This window comes from Erigeron canadensis, chromosome 6 (assembly GCF_010389155.1).
Source record: "Erigeron canadensis isolate Cc75 chromosome 6, C_canadensis_v1, whole genome shotgun sequence".
In the NCBI taxonomy this organism is placed as follows: Eukaryota; Viridiplantae; Streptophyta; class Magnoliopsida; order Asterales; family Asteraceae; genus Erigeron; species Erigeron canadensis.
In genome coordinates this window covers 447,143-467,584 of record NC_057766.1, presented here as the reverse complement: position 1 = coordinate 467,584, position 20,442 = coordinate 447,143, and the positions used below count along the sequence as shown (strand labels likewise).

The 20,442-nt window shown below is 33.3% G+C and overlaps 2 protein-coding genes and 1 long non-coding RNA gene across 3 annotated transcripts; 1 reads left to right on the top strand and 2 right to left on the bottom strand.

Moving 5' to 3' along the window:
- Positions 1 to 2,759: 2,759 nt before the first annotated feature.
- On the bottom strand, positions 2,760 to 6,622 carry LOC122602945 (disease resistance protein RPV1-like). The gene is made up of 5 exons (XM_043775557.1): positions 6,138 to 6,622; positions 4,896 to 5,991; positions 4,487 to 4,804; positions 3,412 to 4,227; positions 2,760 to 3,296 (listed from the first exon to the last, which is right to left on the bottom strand). The coding sequence occupies exons 1-5, from the start codon at positions 6,620 to 6,622 to the stop codon at positions 2,760 to 2,762; spliced, it is 3,252 nt and encodes a 1,083-aa protein (XP_043631492.1).
- Positions 6,623 to 8,683: 2,061 nt separating this feature from the next.
- On the bottom strand, positions 8,684 to 10,355 carry LOC122602929. Its single transcript, XR_006324419.1, has 2 exons — positions 10,283 to 10,355; positions 8,684 to 8,792 (listed from the first exon to the last, which is right to left on the bottom strand). It is a non-coding gene; the product is annotated as an uncharacterized LOC122602929 (long non-coding RNA).
- Positions 10,356 to 16,278: 5,923 nt separating this feature from the next.
- On the top strand, positions 16,279 to 19,896 carry LOC122602944. The gene is made up of 3 exons (XM_043775556.1): positions 16,279 to 18,815; positions 18,902 to 18,995; positions 19,165 to 19,896. The coding sequence occupies exons 1-3, from the start codon at positions 16,279 to 16,281 to the stop codon at positions 19,894 to 19,896; spliced, it is 3,363 nt and encodes a 1,120-aa protein (XP_043631491.1).
- Positions 19,897 to 20,442: the final 546 nt, after the last annotated feature.

The following is a 20,442-nucleotide window of genomic DNA, read 5'->3' as shown; positions in this document are numbered from 1 at the left end:
GAGTTTTGGATATATTTTTATTTGGTATAAATTTCATCAAAAGTTATATAACACTAAAAAAATATGTAAGGTCAAAGTTAACAAATCAAGACTTTAAATATTCAAAATGTAACACTTCTAGTGGGACACAAATAGAATAAAAAAATGTACCATCAATGAACATGTTTATCAGTCCTCATATGATGATTTTATTTTTAATAATTTTTGTTATTAAAAAAATAATAATAATAACCACCTTATATTTGTTTACACATTATGCAACTAATGTCCATAAATAAATATATATGTTCACGTCTGTATGCAACTAATGTTTGTAAACATCCATTTTTGTTAACATGTGTAAGCAACTAATGTTCACTTGTATACGTCCAAAATTCAAGATGTTCATATAAACTATTGTAATAAAATGAGTTGTTCAAGTGTACAACTTCATCCTTAAAATTTTAAGTAGAAGTGTTTAAACGTGTACAAGTTTTGTCAATATTTGCATATTTTGAATTTTTATATATTTTTATAATTTTAAGTGTTTGTGAAAGTTGATATAATTTCATCATGTTCACATGTGTACATCTAATTTACACATGCATCTTATCATTAACACATGTAATTTCATCATGTTCACATGTGTACATCTAATATTTATCTTCGGTATATAGAATGTACACATGTGGTTTTTTTTCTCCATCTAATCATTCATAATCTTGAATGAATAATTATTAATTGTGAACACATATAAACTAGTGCGGTTTTATCATCTTCACATGTGACGACTTTAGTATATATATTTGTAAAATGTACATATGTGTACATCTAATTTACACATATAAACATGTTAGTTTTTTTCTAAAAAATTATGTACACATGTGATTAATTGTTTTTCTCATTTAGGGTTTTATTAAAAATCTTTCAAAGTTTGTTTTTTTTAAATAAAAAAAAAAAGGAAAAAGAAAATACTGGAGTTAATTATCATCTTATCATTTGGCAAGAGTTAATTATTTAACACTTAAACACTAAATAAGGATAGCAAAAGTGGAAATTAAAGTCGATAGAAAAAAATATATAAAATATAATTTAAGAGAATATCTAATTGAAGTGCTAAAATAATATAGTAATGATTAAAAAATAAAAAATTCCACGAGGCACTAGCAACAGATTTTAGTTTTATAGTAATTAGAAACATTTACGTATTCATAGATTGATTAAACGGTTGTAGCAATTGAGATATTTATGGGATTTAATCATCTTTAATAATTTAATAAAAATTGTATATATCTAATTTATAAAACTACCCTTACAAATCATTAATTTCTTAGTTTATTCTACAACGTACTTTTTTATATCATTTCACAAGTGAATGAACAAAAAAAATATATGATTCAATACATAATTTGAGAGTTTTCATGGTTCTTAAAAAATAATGGTTCTCAAAATAAGAAAATTATATATATATATCTATGGGAAAAGGGAATATAAGGTTGTCCGGTACCTAAGTTTAAGTGTGGATACCCTCACATACTAATATTTTATTATTTCTTGTTTAATGAATAAATGCATGGGCCCCATGATTTTTATGGATTCAAAAAATAATATGTGAGTATTTCACACCTAAGCTTAGATACCCGACAGCCTTATATTCTCATCCCCATATATATATATATATATATATATAATACAGTGACTTGGTTTAAGCTGAGTATACGCTTGATTAATTACTAGATCATGAAAAACATCTGGTCTTAACACACATAATTAATCTCCAAACTTACAATTACAAAGAGATAGAAAAATATTATCCAGTCGAATATAAATATTAGATAACGAAACTACAGATACAGATATAGGAAAGCAAGACGAGGGTAAATAAATACTTACAGCTGGTGAATATATGGGGACAACAGGTGCCCCAAAGACAACTTTATATGCAAGAATTGTACTGATGTTGTTGTTTTCTTTTTTCTTGATCAATAGCCGGGTATGTTTCTTGGAAAATTTGCAAGTTTAATTGTAAATTTGTTGCCCTGTATTTTCGCAAATTTATTGGTAAGTTTATGGAGCAAAAGTAAGCAAGAATAAATCCTATATATGATTCTTAATGGAAAAAGTCAAAACGTAGTAGTTGGCATGATAGTCAATTCCTTTTGATAGTCAACCAATAAAAGGAAGTTCAAATATATACTTACGGATGGATTAGTGAATTTCCATGTTAAGGCCCATGGCAACGTAGGGTGTGGGTTTCATTCAACCGACCTGTAAAATCTTAGATTAATGAATATGTCGAAACTTTTTCTAAAAGTCTCTTTTATTTATATTAACATATCTTTTATCTTTTGTGTGCAGAGAAGTAATTACATAGCTAAGAAACTGCATATTGTGCTTCAGGGAAGAAGAATTCCTCAATGGTTTACAAATCAAAATACAGGAAATCATGTAAAGGTAGAGTTGCCTCCTGGTTGGATGTACAATAAGTTTAGGGGATATGGAACATGTGTTGTTTTCACGGCCAAAAATCTGTATCATAGTTCATTAAGTCACTTAACATGCAAAGTAAGAGACATTTTTGGAGATGTTGTCCACCGTGACGGTGTAGGTCTAGGGACCATTTTCCCTGTAGAAACTATAAGAATTGCTGGGTCAGATCTGATATGGTTTTATTATTCAGAGTCAACAAATACTCCTACGAATAGGTACAAATGGGAAAGCCACGTACGCCTTTGTTGAAAACCAAAAACTCTGATCATCATATCATTGGATCGATGCAGTTATTCATCACCACTGGACTGCTGATCGACAACTCTTGCGTTGGAGGCCGATGGGAAGTCTTGAATCATACCTAAATATCTTTGTTGGTCTTCCATGTCTTCTTCATCACAAAGAAGTCTTGCACCACATTCCTTCAACTCAATGTCTACCTCCGTAATGAATGAAAAACTAATGAAATCAATAGCTTTTTCCCATGCCTCTACTTTCGGTGTATAATAATGCAGCCATATCATATCTGTCCCAATGAACTCTTCACTTTTACTTGAAAACGGGGTTTCTAATTGTATATAACAATGGTCGATATCAGTTCCATCAGAGTTTCTCACTTTGTATTCTAGCCAGCTATGTCTTCTAAAATAATGTACTTCTTTAGGCCTGTAAGTAACACATACACAATATCTCTTGCTCTTGTTGCAGCGCCACTGTGGAGGCACCTTTACGTCGATGGATGTTCCTGTACACCGACTTGTAAACCATGGTGGAATTCTGCTTCCTTGAAGAAGAAGATGCACATTTTTACAGTTACTAGTACATCTCTGCAGACAGAAAATTACACACATCTTAATTTGAATCCACGACTGTAAATTACGTGCACACACACACAAAACAGGTTATCTCGAAGCAAAAGTTATAAAAAGGGTGTGAGGGTACCTCAGGTAGAACCATAGATATCATGCATTCGATGGTATGATTCTTAGCCATATTTGGACAACTAGTGAAGTCCAACGTGAAGTTCCTGTTGTTCGGCACATTTTGTTTGTCTACTTGTCTTAAAGCGTTGCAATCAATTACATCACAATGATGAATGTTAGGCGGAAGTTCGGGAAGCACTTCAAGATTCTTGCAATCAACAAGTCCAAGCTTTGTAAGTTGAGAAAGTTGACTCAAACTTGCCGGCAAGCAAGTAAAACTGTTACCACTCAGGTTTAGATCATCTAGACACGACAAACTTCCAATGCTTTCCGGTATTACCTCTGATATATCACAATAGCTAACATCCAGATTCCTTAATGACTTCAAAGGAGCCAAGACAGGCAATACAAAACTTGAGACATGTTGCAATTTTCTTAGATATTTCCTAACTGGAAGTACTTGATCATTTCTAGGAGGCGACAGGAAAGAAAGAAGATTGGGCAGCTTTATAGAGGTTCCGTCAACACAAAGCTTCATCAAATTTTTTAGGATTCCCAAACAATTGGGCAGCTCGTTAATTTTTGAGCAGCCAGAGAGAATAAGAACTTGAAGGGAAAATGTTTCGGTGATGCAAGGGAAACTCCTAAGCTCTACGCATTCCTTCAAATTCAATTCGACAAGCCTCTGTAGCATTCCAACTGATTTGTGAACACTAAGCAAACTTATGCAACCTTCAAGATTTAGCTCTTCGAGATTTGTAATCTCCGTGAAGTCAGGGGTTTGTGTAAGGTTCTGACAATGTCTCAGCTTCATAATTTTCAATCTTTCGAAACCCTGGCATCAAGATGTAGAAAGAAATTTCTTAGCTCATGTGTTAATAAAGAAGTCTCAGATGTTCTTTATAAGGCTGACTACTTTGATTTTCTGGTCTTAATAAAGAAATTTCTGTTATTTTGTCCAAAGACCACTTTTTTTTCAATCTACAATTTCATACAATGTTCTATTTTCTTATCAATGCATGTATCTTATTGTCATTCCATTAAAAAAAATATATATATATATATAAAAGATACACAAAGGAACAAGTAAATACCGTAGGTGTTGTCCATAGGCTTTTGATCTTACTATAAGACATATCAATGGCAACAATGTCTTTCGGATAGAATTCTGATGGTAGCGACTTGAAAGGGTATGCATACCAATACAGCAACCTCATCTCATCGGACAAAGATTCCAAACGTTCAGAGTAGGTAACCTTCGGTTCTGATCTTTCCTCAATGCTTCCCAGTTCCATATCATAAATTTTGAGGATCCGCAATTTTTTTATTTTTGAAAATGATTTACAATCTATGTGAGCTTTTCCTCTAGTTTTGTCTAGCAAAAAGATTAGAACTTCAACTGCTTCTGTGACCTGCATACCAAAAACACCATAAGTAGTAGATTTTACATATCTTAAAGCATGTAGCAATATAGCATAACCCAATGAGATTCCACTATTTTACCTTGGCTTTGTTCAATGCATCATGAACTTCTGATGAATCCCATAATCTGCTTCGATCCCCAGGCATATTAGAATTTTCACATACAATTCCTTTTGCCATTGCTTGAATCAAGTCATGCATTTGAAGATCCATAGTTTCAGAAATGGTGATCAAGGACTTATCTTCTAGAACTCTGAGATCTGTTTCTGCATACACGTTACAGCTGTCTAATACACTTGCTGCTAAATCTTTGTTTACCCCAATGAAGGAACTTGCGATGTCAAGGAAAACTTTTTTCTGACAGTGATCCAGCCCATCATAACTTAAACGAAGCACGCTCTGTATCTTCTCATTAGGAAATTCTTGGAGCTTCTTCAGTTCGCTCTTCCACTGGCCCACTGTTTTGCCACATAAAAAACGACCCAAAACTTCCAAAGCCAGAGGGTGACCATTCACATATTTAAGCACTTGATCAACAAGCTCTTCGAAGTCTTGGTTCGGATGTTTTTTATTGAAGGCATGCAAACTAAAGAGCTCAAGAGCTTCAGGGTCATCTAAATATCTCATGTCATATATTTCTTCCACCTTATAAGACTTTAGCAGTTGCCTGTCTTTACAAGTGAGAATAATTAGACTTCCTGGGTAGAACCAACTAAGTGCACCGGCAAGTGCTTCTAACTCGGCCGAGTCACCAACATTATCTATAACAAGCAAGACTGGCTTATACAATGCCCTCTCTTTCAATACCACTATTGCTTGACTAACACTCGATATTGTTTCAAGTTTACATTTTATAATGCCGCTAATAACTTGCACCACCACATTTACTAAACCCACTTGTTTTGCAGTTCCTTTGACATCTTCACAAAAGTAAAATCTCTTAAAATTAAGATGCATGCGATTATAGATAGCTTTTGCAAGGGTTGTCTTTCCTATTCCGCCGATACCACATATTCCAATCATGTGAACCTTATCTGACCCAATAATGCTCCCCAAGTTCATTTTCTTAACATGCACGTCCATCCCTACTAGGTTCTCACCAACATGTAATGGGCCACGGCGAATCATCATTTCCAAGATTTCCTTACAGACGTCATCAATGACCTTGGTCTCATAACTGTTGACCAGAAAAAACATGAATAAAAGATGAGTTTGATGGAGTCACAAGATGAATAAAAACACAATAAAGCTAGTTACTATATGGCAGCTTGACAGGTAATTTGAATAAATAAGAAGCCATTGTAATAAAGTAGAAAAAATTACCCATTTGCATTGTCGCCTTGGAGATCCCACCCACTTAAGTTAGCTGCTGTAGATAGAGCTTCCTTCCATTTGGGCACCTCTGTTTTATTCAAGAATTCATGTTTAGCCAATGCTTCACCATAGCTTCCAGTTTGTTTCCTGACCTCATCGGGCTTCACATCATAAAAGATTATGTGAAAATTTTGTTTGTGTTTTCCTATTTTCTTGCACTTGAGGATTTTCACTAGCTCCCTCAGACACCATGTGGAAGAAGCATAGTTTTTGGAGAAGATGACCATCAAAAATCTCGATCCTTCAATGGCTTTGGAGAGTCGAGGAGATATCTCTTCTCCCTTGGGCAAATGGTTAGAATCTTCAAAAGCACGGATTCCTTTCTGACTAAATTCTTTAAAAAGATGACCCATGAAGCCTCTACGGATATCTTCACCTCTAAAACTTACAAAAACATCGTATTTCCATCGATGCGGAATGGATTTCGTACCCATTATCAATATTCAAATCTGCAGTTACATGTGAGGATTAAAAAGCTGACAGTATATGTACTTTTATACTATCATATGTACTTTTGAGCATTGATTTTTAGTTTCTTGAATGTCATTTGAGTCAATTTTTACCGGACTCTTTTTTTCAAGCTGACATGACCCTAATTACGTGGTATATATGACTAATGCAAAACTTATTTGCAAGCGTGAACTTCATTTTCAAAATCACCACCAAGGTGGTCTACTGGCCAAAAAAACTTTAAGGTTTGGGTTTTGCAGATTAGGTTGCTCTGGGTCGGATTCTCAGAAACCTAAATAAGATATGATGTTGAGTTTGAAGTACATATATGATATATTATAAATAAATTAAAAAAAACCGTTTCTAAATTATACAACTATATAACACAATTTTTCTTTTCCAAGCAAAAAGTCACTCAAGTTATCTTTTTAGCCTACATTTCGGTAATCTGGAAGTCACTACACTTTTAGAGACTGAAAAATTAGTCTTTGATACACCATGATCAGTTACTAAAAGCATATCAAGGACTGATTTTGCTAGTTGCTAGCCAGTTACTACCGCTTAGTCCCAGAAAGTGGGGTTAACAACTGAAAATCAGTCCTTGTTATATGGAACCAACAAGGAGTAGAGATCAGTCTCCAAACTAAAATAATTCAGTCCTTATATCTCTGAGTAGGTGCCATGTTATTTCAGTCCCTGATGTTTTTATTGGTGACTGAAAGCCAGTCGCAAATATTATGATAGTTCTGTTACTACTATATAGATATAGGGACTGAAAATTAGTCCCAGAACCCTATGCACTTTCAGTCCTTAATTGCTACTTTTGGACACTGAAAACTAGTTTCAAATCGTTACCAAATCAGTCTTTGATAAAAGGTTTTAAGAACTGATAATTAGTCTAAAAAAAGAGTCACTTTCAGTCCTTTAGTTGCTACTTTTAGAGACTGAATATTAGTTTCAAAATGTCACTAAATCAGTCCCCGGTAATAAGTCTTTAATGACTGATAATTAGTCCTAAAAACTAATCATATTCAGTCCTTAAATTGCTTCTTTTAGAGACTGAAATTTAGTTTCTAGTCAGTCTCTAATATAAGGCTTTAAAGACTGTTTAATAGTCCTAAAATCTAGAATATTTTCAGTCCTTAATTTGGTGCTTAGTTTGCTGCTTTTAGAGACTAAAAATTAGTTTCAAATCATCACCTAATCAGTCTCTGATAAAATGCTTTAGAAACTGATAATTAGTCCCTGAAACTGATCAGATCAGTCGCCAATCCAAAGGATTTCAGTCCTTGATTCGCTGATCAGCATAAAATCAGTCGATGATAAATGATAGTTTAAATCTAAATTAAACATTAGTCACTGATTCTATATAAAAGGATAAAAAGAGACATATTATTTAAAGCTAGTGATACCAATATTATTTAAAGCAATAATAATAACAAATCAAAATAACACTAGTTAACAATCTAATAGTTTTGAGGATGAAATTCTAAATTATTAAAGAAAAAGTTTCAACATCCTAGATATCACCATTGGTGGGTACTTCATTGGAACCTGCGGCTTCGGTAGTATCTGGTGAGGCTATTGCATCATCAAAGTCTGGAAATTTTTGCCTCATGAATGCTGCCATTTTATGATAATTACTTTTATAAAATTTGAGTTCAATATCCTTTTTTCTCGATTCATTAATCTCATTCGGGTCTGCTTGAGATGTTGTGTCAACTTGTTGAGATGATATGACAACGTCTTTCATCCATCTATCTTTTTTCTTCATCACTAGCCCAACACCAACCTCCCATCCTGATTGTATCGACTTCTTCTTCTCGCATACACTTTTTATGGCTTGTCTTTCAAGCTCGTGCTCCATAGCCTTAGTAATAAGAGTTGTTCCTTCATTTTTTAACTTATCCATAGCTTCCTTTTTATGTTTACAAATATTTTCCTAACATGATAGAAAGTCGAAATACAAAATTAAAAACTAGTAGCACCCAAAATCATATCTGACAAAAAGAAATTATAAGTAAAAGCTTTTAACAAGAAGCTTACATATTCAATACGTGCATCATCATTTAGCCATTTTTTATCTTTCTCATCGGCTTTATAATGCAAGCTGTGATAAATCTCTAAAGGGCTAGGCGGCGTCTCGGGAGTTGACTGCAACAATATCATATTAATAAAAATAGTGGAGACAACGTCTTTAAGTTCAATTATATAACTATAGATAGATAGATTGGTCGTTCAGAAATATAATCGGAGACTAGTCATAGTTGAAAACATTTATAAACAGAGATAGTTGAAAGGGTCTGTTTGAATATCCTAATTAAGAATGAAATGTGGCATGCTAGACAAATGGGTTGAAGCTGTCCAAATATTTTAAGCACACAAACAAAATAATACACATTTTCTGTCATTAGCAATTCATTTTAAACAAAGTTCTTACTATCTCTAAACATTTAAAACTATATACAAACCCACAAAGCATCAGAAGTCAGTAAACTATAGTATCAAAGTTCTTATGCATGTTTATGTAACTTTCTAGACACTTCTGAGTCAATAGGTGCATAAAATTGGTGGAGATAAATGCAAGAGTTACTGCCGTGTTAGTAAACTTCCAAATGAAGCTATCCAAACATTCCAAGCACATTAATAAACGAACAAAAAAAATACTCATGTGACCAGAATACAAGATTACAATAAGATATATTGAATGGAATATGATCTAACTGATTACTGCAACGTGACATTAGTAACTATGCTTAGTTCCAGAGTAACATATTTAACCCAGAAGTAACCTGGTTGACCCAGTAGACCCAAACTTACATGCAATATAACAACAGTTGCTATGTGTAGTTATAGAATACAACGTTTGACCAAGAAGCTACCTGATTGACAATGACTCGGATGTTTACCTACTAGATTCTATCATTAAACAGGTTATAGCCAATTATGTACAAATTTTCAAAAAGCGGTTAATAATACTAAGACATGATCATAGTTCATAAAAATTGATGAAAGGGATGTCTATTTACAGTTATATGTAGTACGATTATTATAAGACACGTATCACATCTTTCTAACACCATTATTAATTCATCAACCAGTAATAGAATTCAATTCACAGAGTTGGAATAATTCGTTCTATATATAACAAATATATATGGAAGGAAAGTGAACTTAGCAAATGCCAAATGCTATAGGGCTGCATACTGATATTTTATAACCCAAACAGAGAGAATGCAGAAATGCAAAAGTGTGGCAAGTTAAAAGAAAGAGCAAAGACAGAATACTACCACAAAGACAGAGCACATGTACTTCAAAAATTCATCAAATATATGACATATGGCACAACTCGTGATTCACATACATGAAATTTTATTGATAAGTAAGGTTACACGCTGCATGTTGCGAGAAATTACCGGCCATGTGAAAAAATCGTTAAGTAGGACATAATTTGGTTAGCAAAGGTACAAGCGTCAGCTTGTAGGCCCAAAAGTTATACTGTAGATACTAGAATTCTCAAACCCCTATAACTTATAGGGGTCATGTACAAATTTGGAGGGCACTAGAATTCTCAAACCCAATTATGTCATCTGTTTGCGTAGGCTAATTCTAATAAACTAAAATAAAGCTATCAAGAATCTTACCATTTGGTGCACAAGATTGGCTATTGAACGAGAACCCCCTCTGCTTACATTCACTAGTTTTTTTCTGTTACCTTCCATCTTTTCACTATATTTCTAGAAAATCAAAATTCAGCAAAAGCATTATGGTTTGTAAATGAAGGAAAATAATCAGTATATAATGATTTGTAAAATAGAGTTAGCATACTAACCTGAGTTTTTTCCATCTCCCAATATTTGCATAGATCATCCCAGTCATCTTGAGACCGACAACCAGGTTTCATTTTTTGTCTTGCCAATTGAGGATTTGTTTTTCCTCCAACACTCTTCCAGTGCTTACTCAATTCACCTCGGTAGCGTTTCCAATGTTCACGTAGCCGAGCATTCACATACTCCATAAATTTTTTATCTCCTCGTAACAACTCAAATTTTGCCTGCAGTGAATACACATCTTAAGTGAATACACATCTTAATAACAGGATCGAAACTCTAACAAGTAATAGACATAAAACTATACATTGAGAATGTAAATATACTTATATTGAAATCGAAAAAAATACAACTTACTTGTAATTTCTCATACATCACATTCATGTCATCTTGTGGTATTGAATCCCATCTGTGATATTTCAATGGACAAACATTACGAATAACAATCCCACACTCAGTTGCAATGTTGTTGCTGAGGGCCCAACAAAGTTCATTGTGATGCTATCATTTTTCAACGAAATTTTAGAACCCTGAGGCAGATCTTTTAAAGTCTTGGTCACTTTTGCATTCGTATTTGGACCACGCTTTTTGGGTGGATTTATGGGTCCTTCATCAACAACTTGTTGCACATTTTGGGGAATGGGTGCAGTTGCAGCATCATTTTGTTGCCCAACAGGTGTGACTACATCTAGAGCATTACTTGGTTGTACCATAGACGCGACTGTAGCATTACTTTGTTGTTCGATAGGCTCAACTTCAGGAATAATAGTATTGGAAATAGGCGCATCTGCAATAAGTGTTTAATATAGCCAAAGAGCAAAAGTGTTAGATACTATATCCAAAGAAAATATTAAAGAAGTCTAAGGAAAAAGGAACCCTACCCCTAGCTACATATTTTGACATGCTGTGACTGCGTTTACGTGGAGGTTTTTGTACATTTGCAGTTCCATCAAGTTCTGAGTTTAGTGCTTGAGCTCTCTTTCTCGTTAGAGCCGGAACCATCATCATCAACATAATTATCCACATTTTAATGTTTAAGGCCTGACAAAATACAAAATAAATATATAAATAATCAGTAAAGTTATTCAACATTTGAACCCATATTTAGAAACATCAACTTTCATTTAAGTTTAAATGATCCATCTAATAAAGTTCTTTATTTCACCAAAAGAAAAAGATAATAATTTATTTTTTGATCGTAACTCTTAAATAATTTTAGACTCGGGCACATACTAATTTTAGACTCAATCGTATCACATAGTCATCAAGAGCAATATCACATACTAATTCTAGATTGGCGGATCCAATGAAGGATTAGGGGGGTCACCACCCCACCCTCAATCCACACTTGTTTGAGAATTTTTTTTTTTTTATAAAAGTAAGTCCCTGCTGATATAACAAAACTATATTACTATTATTAATCAATATAAGAGTGTTTACATAAAGCCGAAGTGATATGAACAAAAGAAGTCCAGAATATATAGAAATATGATTGTGAAGATGATGAATATTTCTATCAAAGGAAGCAGATAACACTATGTGTGTGAAGATGATCAATAATAAAAGAATGAATGGTGGGTGATCCCTAATCTTATAGGAGTATATATGTATATCACAAATACATGTCCCTCTGTTTTATTTTTTTTTTCCATGATAAATCCTTCAATATGCATATCTTTATGCCATATACTCTTTTAGTCTCTCAATTTCTCAACTATAATCCGTATATTAACCATAACAGATGAGCATATAACACAACATATATACTTTCACTGGAGCATTTTAACAAACACCTTGTGGGCATAGCAGAAAATCACTATCATGATTAAAAATAAAAATAATAATAACCTTGCAAACCCAATGATTAAACTAAAATCAACACAATAACGAATTAAACTACATACAATTGGTAAAAAAAAAAAAAAAAAAGAAAGAGGAGAGGTTACCTTAATCTTCAAAAAGGATTATGAATCGTGGCTGTAGAACAAATGGAGGGCTGACTTCTGATGAGATAATATAGCAAATAGAGGGTTAATAAGAAACGAATGGCGTGAGATTAGGGAAGAAAATCCCGAATTCTACGGAATGATAAATGATCGTAATCTTCATTTTTTGGATTCTTATTTTTCCCGCTTACTTCTCCCTCTCATATTTTCCTAAAGCCTTTTTATCACGTTATATACATGTATACATGTTATATATTACGATCATAGTTATCAAACTCGTACGAGTCGAGTTACAAATAGGTGGAAACGAGTTGACTCGGTAGATAACTCGGAAAAGGTCTTGACTCGTGGTCTGACTCACATTTTTTGGAGTAACTCGGTACGAGTCGTGGCGACTCGTAACTCGACCGAGTTTGGATAAATGAAGAAAAGGTCTGTTCAAGCAAAAAGAAACAAAGAAAAAGTGAGCCATTGACCACTCTTGTAGATATTTTGTTCCATTTTGTACTTATTCCTATTCTTCCTTCCATTGTTCTTTAAATATCATAATAATAATTGACTTTTCAGCGGAGTGAGACTCAACTCAACACGTTCCAGATCTTGTGTAAAAGTGAGATTTTATGTTTGTGATTGCATGATTTTAAGTTTATTATTGTATGTATTTTGTTTTACAATTTCTTTACAATAGAAGAAGGTGGAAGACTTTGTTAGATTTGAGGTGTTTGTGTGTGAGAGAGAATTAGTTTTTGAAGTTGTTGCTTTAAGGCAACTATTGAAATTTCTTTAGCATCGATTAAATATGAGACAATATTTTATTTATTATAGATATACATACGTGGCAATTTTGCGTACATGAAGAAAACTGTCTACTTTATATCATTTCATTTTTTTATTTCATTTGTAGATTAAATCTGTCTTAGTTTTTAATTTGGTGCTTGTTGATTGATAGCATTATACCATTATCAATATTTATATATAGTACGAATATATAACTTTAATGCTTATAATTATAAGTATACATTTTCATACATATAGAAACTTTTGTCATTTAATTTATTATAACATCATTAGTTACGTCATTTTATATATTATATACTTAATTTTTATCTTTTGAGATAGGAATTTGGAAAACGATTTGTGAGTTTATGACCATAAACTAATGGATATGTAATATTTTGATAAATGTATAAAGATAATTAATTTCATAAAATTGTTATCATAAAATTGTTATCATAAAATTGATATCATAATTAATTTTATGACCAAACCGGACCACGAACACTCCTAGTTGATAATTGTTATCATAAAATTTATTAAGTATAAATAATGTATCTTTAAAAATTAAACTATAATAAAAATAATATATTCAAATGTAAACTTACTTATCAATGATATTTAGATCATGTGTATATATATATATATATATGGGAAAAGTGAATATAAGGTTGTCTCATAACCAAGCTTAGGTATGAAACCTCTCACATCATAATATTTTAATATTTAATTGTATAATTAATAAAACACATGGTCCCCATGATTTTTATGGTTTTAAATATTGTGATGTGAGGGGTTCCATACATAAGTTTGGATATGCGACAACCTTATACTCACTCCCCTATATATATATATATATATATGGGAAAAGTGAATATATGGCTATCATATACCCAAGCTTAGGTATAGATCCCCTCACATATCAATTTTTTAATATTTGTTGCAAGTTAAATAAATCACATGGCCCCCATGATTTTTATGGTTTTAAAAATTAACATGTGAGTATATCTATACCCAAGCTTGAGTACAAGATAGCTACATATTCCTTTCCCTATATATATATATATATATTACTAATCAAAAAATACTAAAAACTATTTTGAGCAAACTATTAGTAAGTTTTTCCTTTAGCTAGGTATTGGGGTGAGAAGGATCCCTAAAATAACATAGTCTAAACCTTTCGTCGTGATATTCGATCTGCATCTATCAAAGAAAAGGGAGAAAAAAATAACAAATAAACAAAAATCTTAACATTAACCTCAAATTATCTTTCAATTAGTTATATATAAAGACTATGTCCAGTCATTTTTACTATGCATGTCATATCATATCATATTATATTTTTTTTAACAACGAGTTAGTAGTTAGTATTCAAGACACCACATTGATATCCAATTGGGCAGTATGTGGTGTTCGAACCACGCATGTCTAGGATGATCCCAAGATTATAGAACCAAATTTTTTTCAAGTATCTTTTCATTGTTTTGATAATCACCTGAGATATTTAACAATAATTTCCATAAACAAAATACACATTATCGTATGAAAAAGAAAGAAAGAAAGAAACTGCTCAGTGCCGCCTTTCGCGGGTTTTGAGTCCCGATACCTCGACGTATCGTATGATATTTCTTAATTGATTTTCCACGCTTACTTTTTTTTTGGTAATTGCAACATGAGAAACCTAAACCATGGTATTCGCCACAATGCTAGTCTATATCTATAAATACGAGACGGGGTGCCCGCGCGATACAGCGGTGATGGTGGTAACGACAAAGGTGTGGCTGCGGCAATTGTGGCGATGATGTGCGGCGTTAAGGGTTAATATGTTTATTTAAGGATTGGAGAATCTATGTTGTAGTTTATTTTATTAAGGGTATTATAGGTATATAGGTAAAGATGTTTAAATTAGTGAATAAATAAGAAGGGTAATATGGTCATTTCAGGTTCTTAATTACTTAAAGGGGAAGGGTAGTTTGCTTTATATAGTAGTATAGATAATATGTTTATTTAAGGATTGGAGAATCTATGTTGTAGTATATTTTATTAAGGGTATTATAGGTATATAGGTAAAGATGTTTAAATTAGTGAATAAATAAGAAGGGTAATATGGTCATTTCAGGTTCTTAATTACTTAAAGGGGAAGGACAGTTTGCTTTATATAGTAGTATGGATAAAAATTGACATAGAAAATCACATGCCATACTTAAAATTAGTAGATCTAAAAGCAATTAAAAAAATTCAGTAGCAAAACCCACCAGCCATTTATTCACATGCTATACCCAAAAATCAATTTTAAAAATTAGCAAGAAAAAATCATTTTCATTGGTTTTTGATTGATGAAGGTTTAGTAACCACATACACAAATACACTCACGGGCATTCCTCTTTTTTATTCCATTTTTCTGTAAACGTAGTTTTTTCTTTTTGACTTCTGACCATTCAATCTCCACCATCCAATCCACCCAAGCCTCTAAAAATCATCGATATCTTCTATAGCTATGATGGCCATACTTGGGTCCTTCTTGCTGCTCGCTTAGATGTAAAAAACAAGTGGCGGTGTAATTAACTCTATTTTTTTAGTAGACCAAGCCCCTAATTAGTTCAAGTCCTATCTTCCCTCCGGATCCAACTTCTCCCCGTGATTGAACGAGTTAACAACTGAAGTTTCTCTCTGTAGTCTGTAAGTAATTTTGATGTTCTTCCGTCTTCACTTCTCCCAACCTGATAATATTGTTGGCAAGACTTTTGTGTTTTGATTACTATTTTTGAGTTGTTGAAACTTCTAACTACATTCATGATTTATTTTAATATGGTTCACTCTTAACATGTGGTTGATTCAAGTTTACAAAGAAAGTGTGTTGCATTTATGGTGTTTGATAAAATGTGTGTGAAAAGTGTGAAAAAGTCCTGCTCAAAATTCCCTTAATTCCTCTTTTTTCCACTCGTTGAAGTTATAGCTTAGTGAAATATACATATAATAATGCATTTTTAATCTCAATAGTTTAAAATAATGGCAAGCTTTTAGTAATATTTATACTTATATATCATAATATAAATGCATCTTTTATTTTTTTGTAGTTAAGGTTTTGCAATGAATTTGGATAAGAGCTGGACTAAAATTACTCAAAAGTGTGATCCAAGATTCATCAATGGAGCAAAGGATTTTGCAGAAATGGGTAAAAAATACATTGGTAGTGATGGACGGATGCATTGTCCATGTAAGAAGTGTTTAAATGCAAGAAGACATGATCCTGAAGTTGTGTGTCGTCATATAACTCATAATGGTTTTAATACTACATACGATCCATGGATCTATCATGGTGAACACCTCCCTGGTTATGAATCAGACGAAACAGATAGTGAGGGTGAACAAACTGAAATTGCATCAAGTGACGGTGAAAAAGACTTACTTGATGACGCGTTTCCAACTGGTGGCGAAACCCAAGCAGAAACCTCTAACGAAGGTGCTGCAAAACACAATAATCCAAATGTGGAAAAGTTATTTGATGATATGAAAAAGAATCTTTACCCGGGGTGTGAGTTTTCGGTACTAGGCTTTTTACTTGAGCTGATGAACGTGAAGGTAACATGTAAAATGACTAATGTGGCAATGGATATGATTTTGAGTTTATTGAAACGAGCTTTCAAGGATGCAAACTTGCCGAAAAACCATTATGAGGCAAAAAATTATTTACGTACTCTTGGACTAGGATACCAATCTATCCATGCTTGTAAATATAATTGTGCATTATTTTGGGGTGAAAATGTGGAATTACAAAGCTGTCCACGTTGTAATACTAGTCGTTATGAAGAAAAGAGTAATGGGAAGAAGAAACCGGTTAAAGTCTTGCGTTATTTTCCCATCACAAGTAGACTTCAACGTTTATATGCGTCAGGGCACACTGCTAAAGATATGTTACGGCACGATCAAGGCAGAATTAAAGAGGAGGGGGTTCTTAGGCATCCAGCAGACGGAAAGGCATGGAAACACTTTGATACAATGTTTCCTGATTTTGCAAATGATCCTAGAAATGTCCGCCTGGGGCTTGCAAGTGATGGTTTCAATCCTTTCGGGGCAATGAGTCTTTCATATAGTATGTGGCCTGTTGTGCTCATGCCATACAATATGCCTCCTTGGAAGTCTATGGTAGATGCTTCATTTATGTTGACATTGTTAATTCCTGGACGTGATTCACCGGGAAATGATATTGATGTATTTTTGCGTCCACTCATCGATGAGTTGAAACTTTTATGGGCTAAGGGTGTTCAAACATATGATTGTGAATCAAAACAGACATTCAACATGCGTGCCGCACTTCTATGGACAATTAATGATTTTCCTGCTTATGGATACCTATCTGGATGGACCACCAGTGGATACATGGCATGTCCAACATGTAATGAAGATGCTTGCAGTATAGGTATACGAGATAAAATAGCATATGTGGGTCATAGACGATTTCTCCTGGATGATCACTCTTGGAGGAATTCACGAGATTTCAATGGGAAGAGGGAGACCAGGCTTGCACCTAATCATATCAGCGGAGATGATTGCTTACGACAGTTGGAACTTATCACATTACCTCAACATGGTAAACATCCGGATCATGTAAGAAAAAGAAAAAGGAACCCAGACGATCTAAATTGGTCAAAGAAAAGTATCTTCTTCGAACTTCCTTATTGGCCCAAGTTGCTAATCCGTCACAACATTGACGTTATGCATGTTGAAAAAAATGTGTGTGAGAACGTGTTAGGAACCCTATTAAACATAGAAGGAAAGACGAAGGACACAGACAAAGCTCGAAAGGATTTGGAAGATATGAACATACGTAAAGAGCTTCATTTAGTGAGGAATAAGGATCGCCTGCTTAAACCACACGCTTCGTATGTTTTAACTCGAGAGGAGAGAAAACAATTCTGCAATCTACTCAAATCGGTGCGTTTTCCTGATGGATTTGCGGGAAATTTAGAAAAAAATGTGATTGCTGACCAAGGAAAGATACATGGGCTTAAATCACATGATTGCCACATCTTACTACAACGCATAATTCCTATTGCAATTCGTCCTTTTATGACCAAACAGATTCGCGATGCACTGACGGAGTTGTCTCGGTTCTTTAAGAAACTTACAGAAGCGACATTATACGTGTCGGAGTTGGAAGCTTTGCAGAAAGAGATAGTTATCATTTTATGCAAGCTTGAAAGAATATTTCCTCCGTCTTTTTTTACAATTATGGTGCACTTGTGTGTGCATCTTCCTCAAGAGGAAATTTTTGGAGGACCTGTGCAATCAAGGTGGATGTATCCAATCGAAAGATACCTTGGCCATTTGAAAAAATATGTTAGAAATAAAGCTAAACCTGAAGGGTCGATAGCAGAAGGTTATGTTATTGAAGAAGCTATGACATTTTGTTCACATTATTTAGGTGGTGTCGAATCAAAGTTTGACAAACGTGGTCGGAATGATGACAAAGCACATAACGATGAAAAAAGCTTTGCCTTGGATATTTTTAGATTAAATGGTCGAGGTGTTGGGAAAAAAGAAGTTCGTATCCTTCCCAGTGCTCTTATGAAAAAAGCTATATGGTTTGTCTACAACAATTGTGAACAAATTCAGCCGTATTTGGAGTAAGTTCTTTTCTAATCATTTGTTGTTGATGGTTGTTGTTAAATTTCATATGCCGATAAAATTATAGTTTATCCTCATCTGGCAGAGAACACTTACATTCATTGCAAAGTCAACACCCCGAGTTGTCAGATTTTACCGATATGCAACAAGCAACATTTCAGGATTGGTTTGCAAAACGGGTACCAATGACAATCAATTTTACTTAACTTATCTCGTGATATTGTATTGCAATATATTGATTTTAGTTCTACTTTGTCTATTGATATATCTATGTTTGCATTCTATTATATATTCTGAACACATACATAGTTAACTTATTTAATTACCATGTTACAAATTTGATATCAGGTTTCCAAGATGTATACCCATGATCCATCTCAAATTAATGAGGAGTTATATGCAGTGTCTTGCCTTCCAGATAATCGAGTTTTATCGTACAAGGGATACATAGTGAACGGAGTTAAATATATAGTAAAGTCAACAGATGACTGCAGACGAACACAAAATTGTGGAGTTACTGTCCAGGGTGTTCAGAATGATGTTGAAGATGACTATTATGGATATCTTGATGAGGTAATTGAATTGTCTTTCATAAAAGATTATCATGTTATATTATTTAAATGCACATGGTTTGACACTGATCGTAAAAGAAAGCATGTGGTATTTGAGCCTTATTTCATAAGTATAAACACGTCCCGACATGTTTATAAGGAAGATCCTTTCATTTTCGCAAATCAAGCCAAACAAGTATTTTATATCAATGATCCACTTAAACCACATTCACAATGGAAAGTGATTGAAAGGATTAGCCACAGACACTTATGGGATATTCCAGAAGAAAATAATGCAGATAATTTGTTAGAAGATGTCAATCTTCTTCGTGAAGATATTGCAGAAGAGTTGGTAGAAAATGTTGATTTTGGGCGTTCTCATGATACTATAAATGATTTTATCAACGATGAGATAAATGATTCTGATCAAGATATGGAAGAATTTGATTCAGATTCAAATCTAGATGATTTAGATAATAATATCTCGAATATTGAGATTGAAATAGCTGAGTCAGACGGTGATGAATAGGTAATCTTATTAACATAAATAGTTATTCATTTTTTTTGGTATTACTAATTGTCTTAATCTTTAGTTTTGCAATGGTTACTAATCACATTTCAAGTTGCATATTAGTTTTTTTTTTCCGGATTTAACTTGGTTGACTTATGGTTTATGTTATGCTTAGAAAGTTTGATATGGTTAATTTACGTGATCTGAATTCAAGATTGTTGAATATTGATACCCGAAGTCTATTTTTGGGTTTAAAAAATCTTTGGTTCCAGGGGCACATCTTATGTATTATTATTATATGTATGTATGTATGTATGTATGTATGTATGTATGTATGTATATAGATATATATAATGCAGGTGAGCCTTTTGAACCAGGAGGTTATAATTGAGAGGATACAATTAACGATAGAATTTTAGCTAAGAAGCTTCTATGAGTGCGGTACTTATCAAGAACAGGTAACTTTTAATATCAGAGTCTATTTGGTACTTGAAGTCTAACTTAGAGGAATAATTAGTGAAGAGTTTGGAAATTTAGCATAAGTTGGGTAGGTGTATATTAATT

What these genes read in the sequence shown, in the direction of transcription:
- LOC122602944 (XM_043775556.1), top strand. Translation starts at nt 16,279, where the DNA reads ATGAATTTGGATAAGAGCTGGACTAAAATTACTCAAAAGTGTGATCCA. An exon ending in CAAATTCAGCCGTATTTGGA is followed by an intron (nt 18,816 to 18,901) that starts GTAAGTTCTTTT and finishes CTCATCTGGCAG; the next exon opens with AGAACACTTACATTCATTGC. An exon ending in AGGATTGGTTTGCAAAACGG is followed by an intron (nt 18,996 to 19,164) that starts GTACCAATGACA and finishes ATTTGATATCAG; the next exon opens with GTTTCCAAGATGTATACCCA.
- LOC122602945 (XM_043775557.1), bottom strand. Translation starts at nt 6,622, where the DNA reads ATGGGTACGAAATCCATTCCGCATCGATGGAAATACGATGTTTTTGTA. An exon ending in ATGCATTGAACAAAGCCAAG is followed by an intron (nt 4,805 to 4,895) that starts GTAAAATAGTGG and finishes TTTGGTATGCAG; the next exon opens with GTCACAGAAGCAGTTGAAGT. An exon ending in TATCTATGGTTCTACCTGAG is followed by an intron (nt 3,297 to 3,411) that starts GTACCCTCACAC and finishes TTCTGTCTGCAG; the next exon opens with AGATGTACTAGTAACTGTAA.